This window comes from Lampris incognitus, chromosome 16 (assembly GCF_029633865.1).
Source record: "Lampris incognitus isolate fLamInc1 chromosome 16, fLamInc1.hap2, whole genome shotgun sequence".
In the NCBI taxonomy this organism is placed as follows: domain Eukaryota; kingdom Metazoa; phylum Chordata; class Actinopteri; order Lampriformes; family Lampridae; genus Lampris; species Lampris incognitus.
Window position 1 is genome coordinate 21,149,683 of NC_079226.1, and position 16,132 is coordinate 21,165,814.

At 44.0% G+C, this 16,132-nt stretch overlaps 1 protein-coding gene across 1 annotated transcript in view; it reads right to left on the reverse strand.

The window, feature by feature from the left end:
• Positions 1–13,237, reverse strand: part of LOC130126445 (protein unc-79 homolog) — a 43,790-nt gene extending 30,553 nt beyond the window's left edge. Inside the window, 12 exon segments of the mRNA XM_056295967.1 lie at positions 173–402; positions 2,666–2,694; positions 2,904–2,944; positions 3,350–3,438; positions 4,378–4,442; positions 4,544–4,673; positions 5,126–5,181; positions 5,345–5,440; positions 5,765–5,935; positions 6,726–7,039; positions 10,915–11,035; positions 13,175–13,237. Of these exon segments, the coding sequence (XP_056151942.1) occupies positions 173–402; positions 2,666–2,694; positions 2,904–2,944; positions 3,350–3,438; positions 4,378–4,442; positions 4,544–4,673; positions 5,126–5,181; positions 5,345–5,440; positions 5,765–5,935; positions 6,726–7,039; positions 10,915–11,035; positions 13,175–13,220 (1,388 nt within the window). The 5' untranslated portion in view covers positions 13,221–13,237.
• Positions 13,238–16,132: the final 2,895 nt, after the last annotated feature.

Here is a 16,132-nt window from a genome sequence, read left to right on the forward strand (position 1 = left end):
AGAGCAAACAGAGCAAATAACAGGATAAAATATTCTCACATACAGCAAGAACTTATCACTCTCAGTCTATAGGATTATTCAAACCACACTTTGTGGGTTCAGTGGCATATTTTGCTCACTGCAGGTACAGTACCAATGTGAAACACTGTTGCCTGGGCCAGTGTGACTGTACCTTATAACAGCCTCCACGGTGCACACCAGCTCCTCCGCCCCACACTCGCGGGTGTTGATGGGCGGGGGTGAGGTCTGATACAGATGGGTCTCCGCCGCAGCCCCCACCTCGCTGCTGTGGTGGTTGACATGGCAACGCTTGCAGTAGCGGACCGGCCGGTTGCCATGGCGCCCACAGCAGCCAGCTGAGAAGCAGGTGACGACTGCCCTCCTCACGTGAGAGCTACAGTTCTGTTGAGCCAGGAAATGAGGGGAGGACGGAAGAGAGAGTGACATGACGAGGGGGAGAGAGGACAGAAAGAGATGGGGTGGATGAGAGATGGAGAGAGAGGGCGAGCAAGGGAGAGTAAAGACAAAGTATGAATGAGAGATGGAGGAGAAGCAGCGACAGAAAGAATGCAAGGGTGAGGTAAAGGTGGGAGATAGAGATGGCGAGAGAGAAGAGAGAAAGAGAGGCCAAATAAGAGAGGAGGAAGAGTAAGTTTTAAAGAGCGAGAGTGTGGGCAAGGGAGAGAATGTAGGATGGGGTGAATGAGAGAGACGAGAGTGGGAGTTAGGTAGAAAGAAAAAGAGAGATGAGTGAGAGGAGAAAGGGAAAAGAGTGAAAGAGTAAGTGAGGGAGGGAGGAGAGAGAGAGGGTGGATGAGAGAAGAGACAGAGAGAGGGAAGGAAACAGAAAACAGCTTATTTTTATTTCTATCTTGAGAGTAGACAGACCAACAAAAACATATTGCAACCCCAACGTATCATGCAATCACACCACAATGACAAGCCTGTAAAAACAAATACACTTTCAGGTATCAGTGGAAGTCCTCAGCCCTCTCACATTATGCTGGCAAATAATATCCTTCTCCATCGGAACATCTCTATCTAGGGCGTTTGTTTAGAGATGTTTGTTTGCCCGTCCATATCAGCGGAGATGAAATAGTTCTTTATGTGTCCCCATGGTGTCTCGGGTTTCTAAAAATAAAATGGGTGGCAGTGGGGGACAGACCTAATCTGATAAGCCACTAATCTTTGGCCATTAGAGGGATGCATTGCTGCCTATCAAATTAACGTACCTTTTTCCCTTAGCGGAGGGTTCTCCCACTCGCCCGCTCATCTCTTACCAACAAAGAAACCCTGATGTGTCTCTAACATTACGTGGACGTGGTTTACACTGATTATTTTACTCTTATGTTTTGAGAGCCAGGGTGTACTCGACAGGTTTGCCTCCTGGCAAACGTGACAGACAACCACCTCCCAGGTTGCCTCAGTTAACAGTGACAGACCTGGAATGAGTCCATGAGTCCAGGTGGGAGTTTAAAGAGTTTCTGCAGGGAGTGGAACAAAGCTCGCTCAACACACGGTGGATTATGGCTGCTGGACGAACTAGAGCAGAGGACAGCTGTTTCCCATGACAACGCCGGGTGGCTGCTTTGCTTGATAAAGAGCACCTGAGTTCACCGCACAACCGATTCCTCCTGTGTCTCCATGGAAACCAGCGGGAAGCACTTACGCCATCGGCATCCCATTCCCGAACAATCGGCTCCATTAGAAATGACTCAGCCATCACTGAGGTACTCCAGTGAATAGGCTCTCCAAGTGAGCAAAAATTACAAAAGCTGGTCATAAACGATCTCATGTCGCATCCACAGATAAACGAAAATGACACGCTTTCGAAAAAGCTTACTAATTACATCATTAATGGTCAATAACTCATTTATAAATACATTATAAATGAGTGATAAGATGCTATGACGAATTAATAAAACAACTTTTTGGGTCGCTAGGTTGGGAGCCCACGTGGGGAGTCACCGCTGACATGCTCTCAGAGACCACGTGATTGGATGAAGCTAACCATGCCATTGTATGGTAGCCTCACTTACCACTCCCACTACCATCACTTAATACCTAACCTTAGTTATCACTTCTGCACAAAAATAATCCCTTGTGAATGCATTGCAAGGCATTTTTCAAGTCGTGTTATTTCTACGCCACTCACTGATGATGTGAATCTGCAGTCCTTGTCAGTCACTGGGTTTCTGATAGAATGTCTATGGAGATTCTCTCATATTGATAAAATGTGGGTTCCCAGCTTGGCAACCCAAACAGCCTTTTTATTAATGTATTGCAACATCTTATTTCTGATTTATAATCCATTAAAAACCAAAATAGCACAACTTTATTGGGTTCCCCCTTACTCAGCTGAAAAAATGTTTATAAACAATTACCAAAAGTACTTTAAATATGTTCATTATTCCATTGATGGGACATGAAAGAATATTCACAAAAACAAAACAAGCAAACCTTCGCAAAACACATTTTGTCTTTTGCTACGAAGTGTTCACATTAAGCATGAAGGAAACCACTGTTTAGAGCATTTGTGACCAAAAAACATCAGCATAGAGACTCTTGAGGTAATTAGAGGTCACAGTGCATGGGGGCTAATGAAGAGGAGTCAAAGACACATACAAACACACCAGAGAGGGAAAATGAAATGCATGCTGCTTACCTTCTTTTGACAAATGGCAGATATCTCAGCTGTGGAGGTGAAGTCACAGAATTACTTAATACAGCCTGAAAAAGTAGCTTGTAAAAACAAATCCACTCTTCGATGTATGGTACACTGTGTCTATCTTCTATTTACTGTTTGTGTGTGTGTGTGTCTCAGTATCTGAAGGGAAAGAAGATTAGCTGAAGGCTGAAATTAATATTGCAACCCAAATGCCCAACTGTTTGTGAATGCTCACCTTGGGGCAACAGAACATCAACAAGCCATTCAGCATGGTCTCTGTAAAGGTCAGAGAAATATATAAATAAAACTTGATTTGCAGCGCTTATATACTCTACTAGCAGAAATTTACACGTGGTAGTTTAACCTTTCCTGACTAACGAAGCTACAGAGGCCGGGACACAGATCAAATTCTCCCACATCAAAGACAATGGCAAACCGCGGAGCCGTACAATTACAGCATGGTACACCTTAGAGAAAATGGGGCAACAAGTGGCTGTGTTGTTTTGCGAAGATGATCTCATTAACAGCATGAGGGAATTATGTAACCATGGCAATGTGTTTCAAGAGCGGAATAATGAGGCAGGCAGTAGGTGATGCATGTTTGGAATGGCATCTCGCTGAAGGAGGGGGAGGATGAAGCGATGCAGGGATGTGGAGGACAGGGTGGAAGCAGAAACATACCCTGCTATCCTTTGGCTGCACTCCTCGCATATGTAAAGAGGAGGAGGCTTGTCTCCCAGGGCAACAGAAAGAGTGGGATCAATGCACATCTGTAAACGTAACAGGTGGTGTCAGTGAGTACAGATACATCTTTGTTTCAGAGACGTTTGATCATGGGGGTGTAAAATGTCACCGGTGACATCGCAGCTACTCCTGGACAGTACTACTGATCATTACAAAATCCTTTTCTTGCATGAAGCTGCTGATAACATTTTTCTTTTCCCACTCTAACACAGTAGAGTCTGGGAACAATGTATATCATATTTCAACTGGAGCAAAATCTCTGACCCCTATACCTTTCTCACTCCTTGTCTCTGTGCGGATGGCTGCATGCATATGTTGTACTCTGCTGTCTTGTGATCTGTGCATGGCCCTGTATTAAAGCCCAGTGCTTATGGCCTTGATGTTCAGATGGTGTTTTATGATTCACTGTTCTCACTTGACGATGCCCTATCCTCAAGGGCTGTGTTGGGTCACCACTTCCAATTAAGCCCCATTTTACCACCATACCCCCTACCTGGTCAAGGTAATTGAAATCTGGCCCCTGTCTGAGTGCCCCCTGTTTGCATTCTATTTGTCAGTTTTGAGCACAGCTGAGCAAAGACAAGCAGAGCAGGTACAGCAGAGCAGAGTGACAGAAACAGGCCTTGAGTTGCACAGTAACTGATATCCTTATCCCACTCACACAACCACCCAGGCATTCTCTGATTTATTTACCGTGGCGCTCATAAGAACAAACACGCAGACACACACGGTTGAACTGAGAGTGGAAATCTGGCACATGCCATGCATATCGGCTATGAACGTTCTCAATGGAGGTCTGCGCTAGGTACTGGGTATACTGCTCATTTACCTTCCAGTGATGACAAGGGTCTTTTTTTTGAAGAGATTATTAGACTTATTTTAAGGGGGATGGGGAGCAGGGAGTGCAAACAATGAACTCCATCTGTGTATTGAATCCCTTTTTGATGTTTGAAAAAACAGGTCACCTTAACAGCAGGTTTATTGATGGCATTGTGACACTCAATGTGTTGACAGTGGATGGGGTTCCAGGCTGTGAAGAAAGAGAAAAAAAATGAGCTAAGAATGAGTTGATTGGGGGAAACAGGAGAAAGTTGGGTGATAGGTTTTGATCCGAGTCATGCATATTCTGACCTGTGTACTGCAGTCCTCTGTATTCACTTATGGCTCCGGGGGGCTTGAGGTTTGGCCAGTAATGAAATAGCATCTGCACCGCTGGAGGCTTCACTTGGGATGGTCCATAGGATATTACATAAAGCAAATCCTGCACAAAGTATATACCATGGTGATCAACTTTTACGATGCAATCCCAAGATTTGTGTATTAGACATTGCAGCACGATGACAATGGCTGAATTTAACAGTGCTTTGTCCATTTTAGAAAAAAAAATCAAAACACATCTGTTATTGGTCAATATCAAAGGAAACACATGATTATATCATCTGAGATTTTTAAAATAAAGGGTTTAGAATACAGTGGTAAATGAAGAATTTCCCTACCATGCCGGCACTCACTGTCTGAGTTAATGTCCAATTTTTCCAATGAAAAATTTCCCATTTTGGAATGAAACTACTACTACTTTCGGCTGCTCCCGTTAGGAGTCGCCACAGCAGCTCATCCATTTTCATTTCTATTCCATTTTGGAATGAAATTTTGTAACTATCATTTTCACAAACAATTTTGACTATAAACGTCATATATTTATCAAAAAAATACCTTCCACACTTCCTGTTTGTGCTTCATTAGACACTCCAGCAATTGACAGTGATATACTAGAAAAAAAGTAGAGATCAACTTGAGTTGACAGACAGCCATTGCCCAATATACACATCTAGGTCACATCTAGTTATCTAGATCATGTCCATTTATGTGTGCATGGTTTTAAAGCAGCCAACATTTATTAGATGTACTTTGTCCTGCAGAGTGACAGTTTACCTGGATTTGAGGTGTACTGCATTGCAATCATAAGCATAGAGGAAGCAGAAAGGTTGACATATGCTGGGACACCCCCCTCCCTTCGTGTGGAACCCACTATGGACGAGCAAGGAAGAGACAGAAAAGACATCATAACCGCTTGAAAGATTACTTTCATATCCTGTGGGATTGATAATGGTAATGATGGTGGTGGTGGTGGTCACCAAAGTTGATGTGTGTGAGTGTGGGGGCATGTAAGGTGGCCATCATTGCATCAGCTGGATCACAGCCTGGAAGCATTAATGACATAGGCTTTCATTCAACAGTGGAAAATCTTATTTACAAAACTCTTCACCCACTCATCACCCACTGGATGGTAAGGTTTCACTACAACGGGGGATGATGGGACATATTATCTTCAGTACAATATATCATACTCACATATAGCCATGGGAAGGAAAGAGGTGCTCAGGTACTCAATGATGTCTTTGTGGAGGAAAGAGGGGAATGTAGCTAAAGTGGAGATCATTGTATAGGGCAAAGTGCTGAGAATATCATCACTGAGAAAGGGCAGGAGGCAAGTTGTTGTGTAAAATATGGACTGTCCAAGATCTGACGAGAAAGGGAAAAGGCAAAAAAAAAGACAGAGATACACAGACACTCATTCAATAGACTGCATATACAGTATAAACATACTGTATGCAAGAACAATATTAAAAATACATGAAAAGTCATGAATTCATTGGGAAGATAACAGCAGAAAACAGAGCATTTTGAACATGAATCTTAATTGAGAACAGTGGAGTTTCTGTAAAAGCCATTTCCCTCAGCAAGAAGTAGAGCATTCTAGTTGAGGAGATGGGTTTTCATGCTTTTGAGCTATTTCTAACAGTGGTAAAATATTCATTATTAATTAAAATATTAATGACAAACAAGAGCATTGACTGTGATGTATCCTCCAGCCCGAGGAAAACACTGTGGAAATAGCTTATTCTGAAATGCATTCCAAATGTATTAGGAAATGCCATTCTGAAATGACAGAAAGCCGGTTCCTTGATCCGAAGTGCATTTTACATTTAACGAATATATTTGCGCATCACAGCATGATCACAATATTCATAACAATAATAAAGTACATTTCTCCCACTTTACATAACAAACATGCAATCAGGTATGATACACAGAAGAGTAGGCCTAGGTCTGATTTTTCCCATTTGTTATGAGCAATTGAGTTGATAAGATCCAGCGTGCTCCCAATCACCCCATGCAGCCCTCAAGATCCTCAGAAGGACTCCTCTCCTCCCGTTACAAAGAGGCCAAAAAAAGCAGCAGTGGCTTCATGCAGGCCAGACGGCTCAGGGATGATGATGACAAACAGTGGTGCACTGGGGCCTTGACTCACCATGCTGACCGTGCTGCAGCAGGGGCACCAGGTCAAGCAGGGTCACGAGGGTCACATAGAGGCCCTGATAGTCCAGAGAGGGGTACTCTGAGAGCTGAGCGTCCCGACTCTGCTGCCCCTGCCCCCCGCGGTCTGATGGGGCATCGCGCAGAACGCTGTAAAGGAGGGAGCGAGTAACTGTAGGGTTGATGGAACTGACTTGTGGTCTTAGAGATGGGGTGAGTGGGAATGGCACAGGAAAAAGACACATGGTCATGGGCACGGCCAAATTGGAAGCTTCCTGGTTCTCCTTCCTGCCTGTGCGGGACAGAATGCTGCTCCGGGGTGGGGTGGGGGGGTTGGGGAGGGAAAGGGGGGGGGAGGGAGGGAGGGTAAGGGGGGGACAAGGGAAAAAAAGAGACAACAAAGACACAAAGAAACAGCACATTACATTGAAATGGCACTACAGAGACAGCGTAAATAGAAAAAAACAAACCCAGATAGACCCCACATAGGATGCAGTGTCTCACTATTTCACCATACCACCGAGGGCACAGGCAATTTTTTTCCCCCTGCTTTATCTGTTCAGGGTTCAGACTTTAATTTGTAGTTAAGTGTTTTGTCTATCTTTGCACTTGGAAAAAAAAAACAAAAAACATGAGCACAAACTGCAATGATCACTGCATCTCATGCGTATCTGGTGACAAGGAGCAAAAATATAAAAAATGGCATGTTTTCAGTGGCAACCCCATACTTCTCCAAAAAAGGACAGTACAAAGGACTGTCCCTCGATGGCTGCCATCATCCAATCAATAAGGTCAGCAGCTACCATGTCAAGAAGCCAAAGGGCCGTGGTAGTTTTCAATAAATTTCCTTGTCTTTAGTGGGGCTGTCAAGGATGGGAGTGACACCAAATTGGTTAGGGAAAATACAGAGGTGACACTTTTGAAACATGCTTCAGCCAGTAATAAACATGTGTGTGAGGTTAGATCAAATGTTCTTAGGTCACAGCACATGTTTATTGCACCAGAGAAATAATGTCTGTATGCATAAATTATGATACTGTACCAGTATCATTGGGAGAAATAATGAGATCCAACAGGCATATGGATTTGGGTCTCTAAAATAAATGTAACAACTAATCTACGGTACGGGAGAAACTATAATGACAAGGGAATAGGTTGTATCGGGGGGTGGGGGGGTGGAGGGATGACCAGTAGCATTATGTTTGTGAGCTAATGGGGGATGGTTGCTTGTGTTTGCTGTCCCCTTTGGAAAGGTGGTGGGCATTTTGCAGTTTTAGAATAAGCAAGGACTAGTTGGATTGAGTGCGAGGCATCTAGGGAGAAGGGGGAGGGAGGGGTGGGGGCAGGGGTGGGGAGGGCCAGAGAGCGTTGCTCTTTTACTGCACATTACTGAAGAGCTAAACTGTCCTATCAGACAAATGATAGGGATTTATCACGAGAGCCCACATTGGGAACACTGATGCATTGTTCTCTGAAAGGTCCTTCACAGAAGTGGAGGTGCAGCGTTTCTATAGGGCCAGTGAATATGAAGAGTTCAGTAAAGACACACTGCATACTGCCATGACTTCAACATTAGATACATATGGTCAGGACTGTTACAGGGTTATCAGAAGCATGAAGGCCTGACAGCTTCTGACTCGTCCCTTCAAAGTTATAGTTTGCAGGATTTCAGTCAGTGTGGACAATTCCTACAACTGTCGTTATACAACTTCTTGTGGAAATCAATCAGGAATTAATACAGAACAAAACGACTGTACCTCACAGAGTATGACTTTTTTCCACTGGCCATTTCTCAAGACAGTAAACAGTATTAATTTGAACAATGATCAAGAGGCTTAAACAGAGATACAGCCACACGCACAGACATCCACACACATTGAACACATAGCCACACAGGATTTCACAGAAAAAGTACACACATACGTACTGTACACATGACACAAACGCACATCCTTCACACAAAACACATGTAGAAATGCACTGATACAGACATGTGACATACACTGACTATCAAACCCTGCACTCCCTCTTTGCTCTCTATAGAAAAAAAGAGAACCCTTGCTATGGATTAATCAATCAATTATCCAAGTACAATCAAGTTTGTCTAAAAGTGATGAATTTTTCATTGACCGTCAGAGCAAAGAAACACCACCGTGCAGCATTTTGACTCATGTTAGCTTGGAACAGTGTCAGGTATGGACTGTCTGAGGAGTGATACATTTTGGCATGGAGTCAGCAAGACTCGAGTCCACGGCTCACTGGTGCAGAGAGCTCAACAGCTTTACTTGTGAGTAACTTTCTAGCTGAGCTGGAAGCTGTGTCTGGCACCTACAGCACCCCCCCCCCCGTCTGCAGGAATACCACACATAACCCAGCCTCTTCTTTTACGAGACAACGGTAATCACCTGTTAATTTCAAAACAAAGGGAGGCGTTCTCTTTCTATACTGTCTTCAGTTAAGGCTGATCCCCCTTTGATGCCGCGTAAATTGAATATTAAACTGGCCATTCCATCCTCTGTCTTTAAAGGGGCCTCTTTTGACATAGTGGGTGGCATGGCTCAGGAGGTAGAGCGGGTCGGCTAGTAATCGGAAGGTCACTTGTTCGACCCCCAGTGAGCAGGTTGGCAGCTTGCATGGCAGCCTCCGCCACCAGCATATGAATGTGTGTGTGAATGGGTGAATGTGAGGTGTACATTGTAAAGCACGTTGAGTGGTTGGTAGACTAGAAAAGCGCTATATAAATGCAGGCCATTTACCATTTACCATATATCCCAGTTCTACCTTTCAAGGCTCGCTGGTCCTTTGCGCCCCCTAGTTTCGTTCTTTCTACCTTATTCGTGCCCCTACCCGGGGACACAGATATACAGGTGTATGCACAGTCCTGGAAACTTCGTGTTTAATGTGGGCAGCATGGTTAGAAATGCATATCAGAGGTGAAGGACAACAACAGCAACAACAACAACAACTTAGTTTTGTATAGCGCCTTTCAAGGAACCCAAGGACACTGTGCTCTGGTAAAATATGAAGCAAGTTTTATAGTGTCTTCCTGAGCGCAAGTCCTTTCACACTCAAGTAAGCCTGGCTCACAGAGATAAACTATAGTAGTCATTTCAGCTAACACCCTGCCATAACACAGAAGGCCAAAGTCACAACCCCTGTCATGCTCCATCTGTGCCACGGACATATGAGGTACCATGTTTACGGCAACATAGCGGCTGGCTACCAGTGCAGAAGCAGCCCCTCAGCAAAGCTCAGAGTATGCTAGATACTCTGTGTGGGAGCGTTTCAAAAGAGGAATAATCCTTACGGGTCTGAGGCATATGTTACGCTGTAGAAATGAAGCGCACTGCCACTCTAAAATAGATTGAACTAAGCTGATAATAATGATCAAAGTGGGGCATAGAAGTTTGGGCTTTCTTTTAATACCACCCTTTCGTGAATGAGCTAATATATATTTGTGCAACCCTGCAGGTTTTTGTGAACCCAGTGGAATTCATACTGGAAACCCATCTAGACAGATTTATCTGGTCGCCATGCTGTTGTTGATTTGGAAAGAAGCCTCAGCCAGAAGCAGGAAAATGACACTCATCTAAATTGGTTGTGTCCAAAATGGCTGCTGACTTGACCTGTGGTGGAGAAGGACATAACATGCTGTTCCCTTCACAGCCTCACACTACACCCAGGGGACAGACTGACCCTCCAACTACGGCGTCGGAGGGATTTGGCCTCCACCAGTCCCACCGGAGAGGACACAACAGGCTGCCCCAGGGAAATGTTCATCTAGCAGTCAACTGCTGAATCAATCATTGCCACAGCCATCTCTACTTGTTCTGGTATATCCATACCATGACTCCTGAGGAGCCCCCTTTGGCCCATCTGAATGGTCAATTTAAAGCCACACATATTTTGCAGTCTAGAACTGGAGTTTAATCCTATCCCATGAAGTAGGACAGCTATTGACAGATCAGAGGATGGAGCTGGCCAATTAGTTTATTGTAAACCTCATCTAAATGAGTCCCAATTTGTCATATTGTCAAGTCAATCCCTGTCAAACCTAGCTAGGCCTCCTAGATGAGCGAGTATGTCAGAACAACCTAAGTCACTTCATCTTATTAGGATGGTATCTAAATATCAGTCTATATAGTCCAGTACTTCACCTGTTGGTTCCAGCGCAGGGTACTTACCTGAGCAGGGTTTGGGAAAAGTATTTCAGTGTGTTTGCAATGTCTGTTCCAGAGGGCACAGGGTAAATATTGTGTTGCACACGGTTGTGATACTCTTGCAAGTATCGAATCTTAGAAGCAACTGGACAAAACAAAGAGCAGAGTAAGAAAATCAACTGTTGGTATAGCTATACCCCAAACAGTCTATCTTTATTTACATCTGAAAGCTAGATCCCTCAGATATTTTTTAAACTGAGCAGGTAGATGGCACAACATGCGTAAAGCTGTTTCTCGGTATTCTTTTAAACCGTCTTACTGGTTGGGCAAAATCCCTATGCAACAAACCAACAGCATGTTTGATGCCACATGGCCGCCTCAGCTTTCAAGTTAAACAAATCGTCTGTGTTCTCATGGCAACTCGGCTCTATTTGCTTTAGACCAGGTGACCTTTCAGTATGGCAGCTAGGTCACAACAAGCCCCAGGGGTGGCAATAATCTCATGGTTAGAGAAGCAATTTCATGATCAAAAAGGTAACTGACTCAAATCCCAGCAAAAGCAGGGCAGATTGGGGTTAGGTTTGAAATGTGCGTGTGAGTGTGTGTGTGTGGGGGGGGGGGGTTGCTCCAAAAGCAGCCAGTAGAGTACTTTTTAGCAAGGCACTTTAACCCCATCTGTTCCAGTAGAGTTGCTCAATGGCCAGTAATACATGACTGTGGTTGTGCTGGGCAGCTCCCAGGTATAAGTCTCAGAGTTATGTATATGTTCTCTCTCTCTCTCTCTCTCTCTCTCTCTCTCTCTCTCTCTCTCTCTCTCTCTCTCTCTCTCTCTCTCTCTCTCTCTCTCTCTCTCTCTCTCTCTCTCTCTCTCTCTCTCTCTCTCTCTCTCTCTCACACACACACACCTGTAACCCCTAACTCAGGCCATAGCACTATCGCTCTATATATGAATGTAACATTAGTTGTTTTACCAGGTAAAAAAAAAAAAAGAGAGTTAAATTATAGTGATGTTATTGTTGTCCTAGTTTGTATTGACTTCGGGGCAGTGGTAGTATGTAGCTCCTTCCCTGACCTGTAAATGACAAACCCCAAAATAAAAATAACAGCTGTAGGCTTAAAGGAATATTAATGTGTGTGTGTGTGTGTGTGTGTGTGTGTGTGTGTGTGTGTGTGTGTGTGTGTGTGTGTGTGTGTGTGTGTGTGTGTGTGTGTGTGTGTGTGTGTGTGTGTGTGTGTGTGTAGCAAGAGGAAAGCGAGAGAGAGAAAGAAAGCGAGAGAGCGCAAGAGAGAGCGTGTGTGTATGTGTGTTTGTTTGCATTTATGGTGTGTACTTGTGTGTAGTGAAAGCCTATCCTGCCATGCATAGAATTTGCTCTTTTGTTCTTAATATCATACATTCTGAGTGGCAAACAAATGCATTTTGAGAAAAAAAACAAGTGTAACTTTATCTAGTTAACGAATATCAACTATGTCCAGAAAACACCTCCTGCCTTTATTCTATACGGTACCATCTATCATTTCGTTGAACAAATCAGCAGAGCAATATGCAATCTTACCCTAAATGCCACAATTACAAGGGAACTTTTAGCTGAATATGAGACTGAAATGAACAGCTTTGACTGTACATGGGAGTCTACAGCAATGATGTAAACCGATCAATGGCAGAAAATCTATGCTGCACTCAACTAGCTTCACGGAAGGATATACATTTCTGAGCCTTAATCCCTAATCTTAAAACATGACGACCTCACGAAGCGGCTGCCCACCCGTTCAAAAGCGCAAATTAAAAAAAAGAAAAAAGCGAGGAGAAAAATGATTCAGCTGCCCGCCACGTCTTTAAGCAGAGGACGCGCCTGATCAATCCCCGTTTACTGATCAGTCTAACGAAGGATCTGCCAGGTCGACCTTGAGGCCGTCATACCTTCGCATTTCACACATTTTCAAAAAACCGCTGTCCGGGGTAGCAACGGGGCTGTTTTTCCAATGTATTTTAGCCACACGGCAGCGCACCCCACCCCCTCCACCACCACCAGCAGCACCAGCACCAGCAGCCCCTCCAACCGTCCTCCGCAGTGGGAAGACGTGTTGCAACCTGCCCTGGCAACGGCGGTTTCATCACCGAGGACAGCTCCCTCATTCGAGCGTCTCAACAATAAAACCAAACAACCCCCCTCCCCCCAAAAAAGGTGTACAGTTTTTTTAAATATTGATAATATTTTTAAAAAAGGGAGGAGGGTGGATGGGTGTGGGTGTGTGGGGAAGAAATACACAGAGCGGTACTTACATTGTTCGGCTTTCGTAGACATTTTCGTTGACACTTCAGGAAACATCCAATTGGTGTGTTTTTTGTTCTTCCTCCTCCTCCTCCCCGGCGGTGTGTTTCCCTCCGCCGCGAAAAAAGTGAATGCGCCCCCCCCCCCCCCGCTTCGGTTGATTGTACCACTTCGCGCGAAGCGTTTGTTTTTTGTTTTTTGGGGGGTTTGTGTGTGTGTGTGTGTGTGTGTGTGTGTGTGTGTGTTTGTTTTTTTTACGGTAAAAAGCGGTTAAAATGATTTAATAAGGTTACGGCGGCACTAAAAAGACAGCGTGTGTGTTTTTTTTTAAAGAAAAATGAATGTATTGAGAAACGTATACTCTTGAGATGGTGGTCTGTAAACTTGATATGGAGCCGCCAACACCTTGCCAAATGGACTGATCCATTTTGCACAAAATGTCATTCAAGAATTCGCTTTGAACTACCCCGTCATTTTCTATAGACTTGATTTACAACAACACAAAAAGAAGGGGGGGTTATGGAGGGAGTTTGTTTTGTTCCCTAATGCATTTAGGTGAATACACACACACACACACACACACACACACACACACACACACACACACACACACACACACACACACACACACACACACACACACACACACACACATACCGTGCTGCACATGAGTGACTTAACATGCAACAGATGGTTGTGTGAGGACACATGCACTTGCACTTTCTCATTTCGTGGGGGGGGGGGTTCCTTTGTGACTTCCAACATTTATCCCGATTCTTAGTGAAGAAGAAGGAAGTCGAGAAAAGTTTGAAACCCATGTTCACGCTTTGATGATGTACGTGATTATTTGTTGTTGTTCTTTTCTTCTTCTTTTTTTTCAAGATTAAAATGGAGGGGAGGGGTGATTTGTGGTAAAGGAGGCCTTAATTGAATTCCCTCCGTGGGGATGAGATATAAACAGACATTAGATTGTAAAACAAACAGAGACTGACAAGCCGGACCCTTTCCAGAAAACCTTTGTTTGTGCCAAGAGCTACTGGAGTATTCCCACGTCCAGCTGATAAAGTAACAACATCCGGTCCGTGGAGGTCCTGCAGGGTGACCCCTCTGCTCTCACTATAAGTTAATAATCTAAATATGATCAAACATGCATTTTCCAAATATTACCTTCATAAGTGTTATCAAGCCAGCCATTTACACAGAATTGCATGTATGGTTTACTTTTCCTCTCTTGTAAGTATAGATAAAACAACAACAACACAGTATTTTGCACATCATATTCTTTATACAGACGAACATGTTTCATCATGCTACAATCGTCACATTCTCCAAGATGTGTGTTTTCATTGGTACTTTTTTTTACAAATTTGATCCAGGTACATGCAGAAACAGTACAAAGCTTGCTTGTTTTGCGTGCAGAAATCATGTTGGCGATAGGTCATGGTTGTGGAGGTGATCGGTGGCGGTATGCTGGGATGTGGTGCATGATCCAACCGGCCGGGGCCAGGAGAGTCATGGCAAACACAAATATCGTGAAGAGAGATTGCTGCAAGCGAATCAGAGGAAACAGATGAGGGGTTGATTAAATTATGCTACAGTAATCGTTGCCTGTCTTACCAAGAGAATAAGGGAGGACAGTGACAGGCCCAAGCACACTCACATACACATTGAAAGTACTAAAGTACAACGCCATGTTTCTCTATGCCTCTCATCTCACCATCAACAGGTTTAAAAGATTGGACCAACAGACATATGTCTCGGGGGCTCCTGATTTTGGCCTCCAATGAGATTTGCATCAAAGCAGTCATAATTTCCGTCTTCCTGTCCCAGCATTTCTCTTATCCCATGGCGCTCTGAAATTCCTTGCTACAGCCAGGGCAGACATTATATTAAAAAAAAACCTTCTGCAGTATGTCCCCAAAGTGAGCTCAGCAGATAGTTATAGGCATCAATGACAGATAGTGTATTGCAGTACCATCATAAGATCTTTTTACAGGGGGGTAGAGCTTGGCTACACTAACTTATGGATAAGAAATTAATAAAACATCTCTCCCACTCTGCTGGCTGGGAAACGCAACTCGCCTGAGTTCCCCGCATCAGGGGCTTTTAAAGGATATGTAATAGATACTGACCTCCAGGACCAACTTCACTCGCTGCTTATAATGCTTGTTTTGAACGATCACTTGTCACTGCTGACCCTAAAATTTGCTTGATCTTAGTTTAGCGCACAGCTGCCATGCACACTCAAGTACATCTGCAGACAATGAGTTATGGTGACATGAGATTTAATGATGTCGCATCGCAATGAGCATTCATGCATCACTCAACCCCACCATTGGATCATTGCTCAGTTAATTTCATTCATATAACAACCACTATACAAAGACTGTCTGTTCTTACCACTGGCCCAATCTTATCCTTGGGTGGCTTGCTCTGGATTTTTGACCTGTGATCCTGCTGAACAACTTTCATCTGCACCATGGACCTGGTAAGTATGCGTCTCCTGTGTAGGGGTAGCATCCCTCTGCTTAGTGCTATGCGGCTGGAGGTCACCTTTTTCTACTTCAAGGCAGTGTTAGTCTGAAGAGAATTCCTTCCACATCCTGTTAGATTTTAACAGATGGTCACTGCTTTCACCGAGTTCCCATCGCTGTTTCCTGGGAGGAGTCACTTCCATAAACACTGCAGGAAACATTCTGGTCATCAGCCCCTTATGATGAGAATTCTTGTCCCTGCTGTAGGATGTCAAATTCTAGTGACTTACATGCACCCTTACACCTGTCAGGAAGCACCAACGCATAGTCAACATTTGGCTGCCATGTTTGATTAAAGCTAAGGTAAAATTACCATTGGTTCATCACATCAAATAACCCAGTGAATGTACATTTTCAACAGAAATCAAAGCCAACATTATAGTAAACTCTGAGTTATACATACCACATTAAACCATTGAGTCTAAAGCCAGTGCA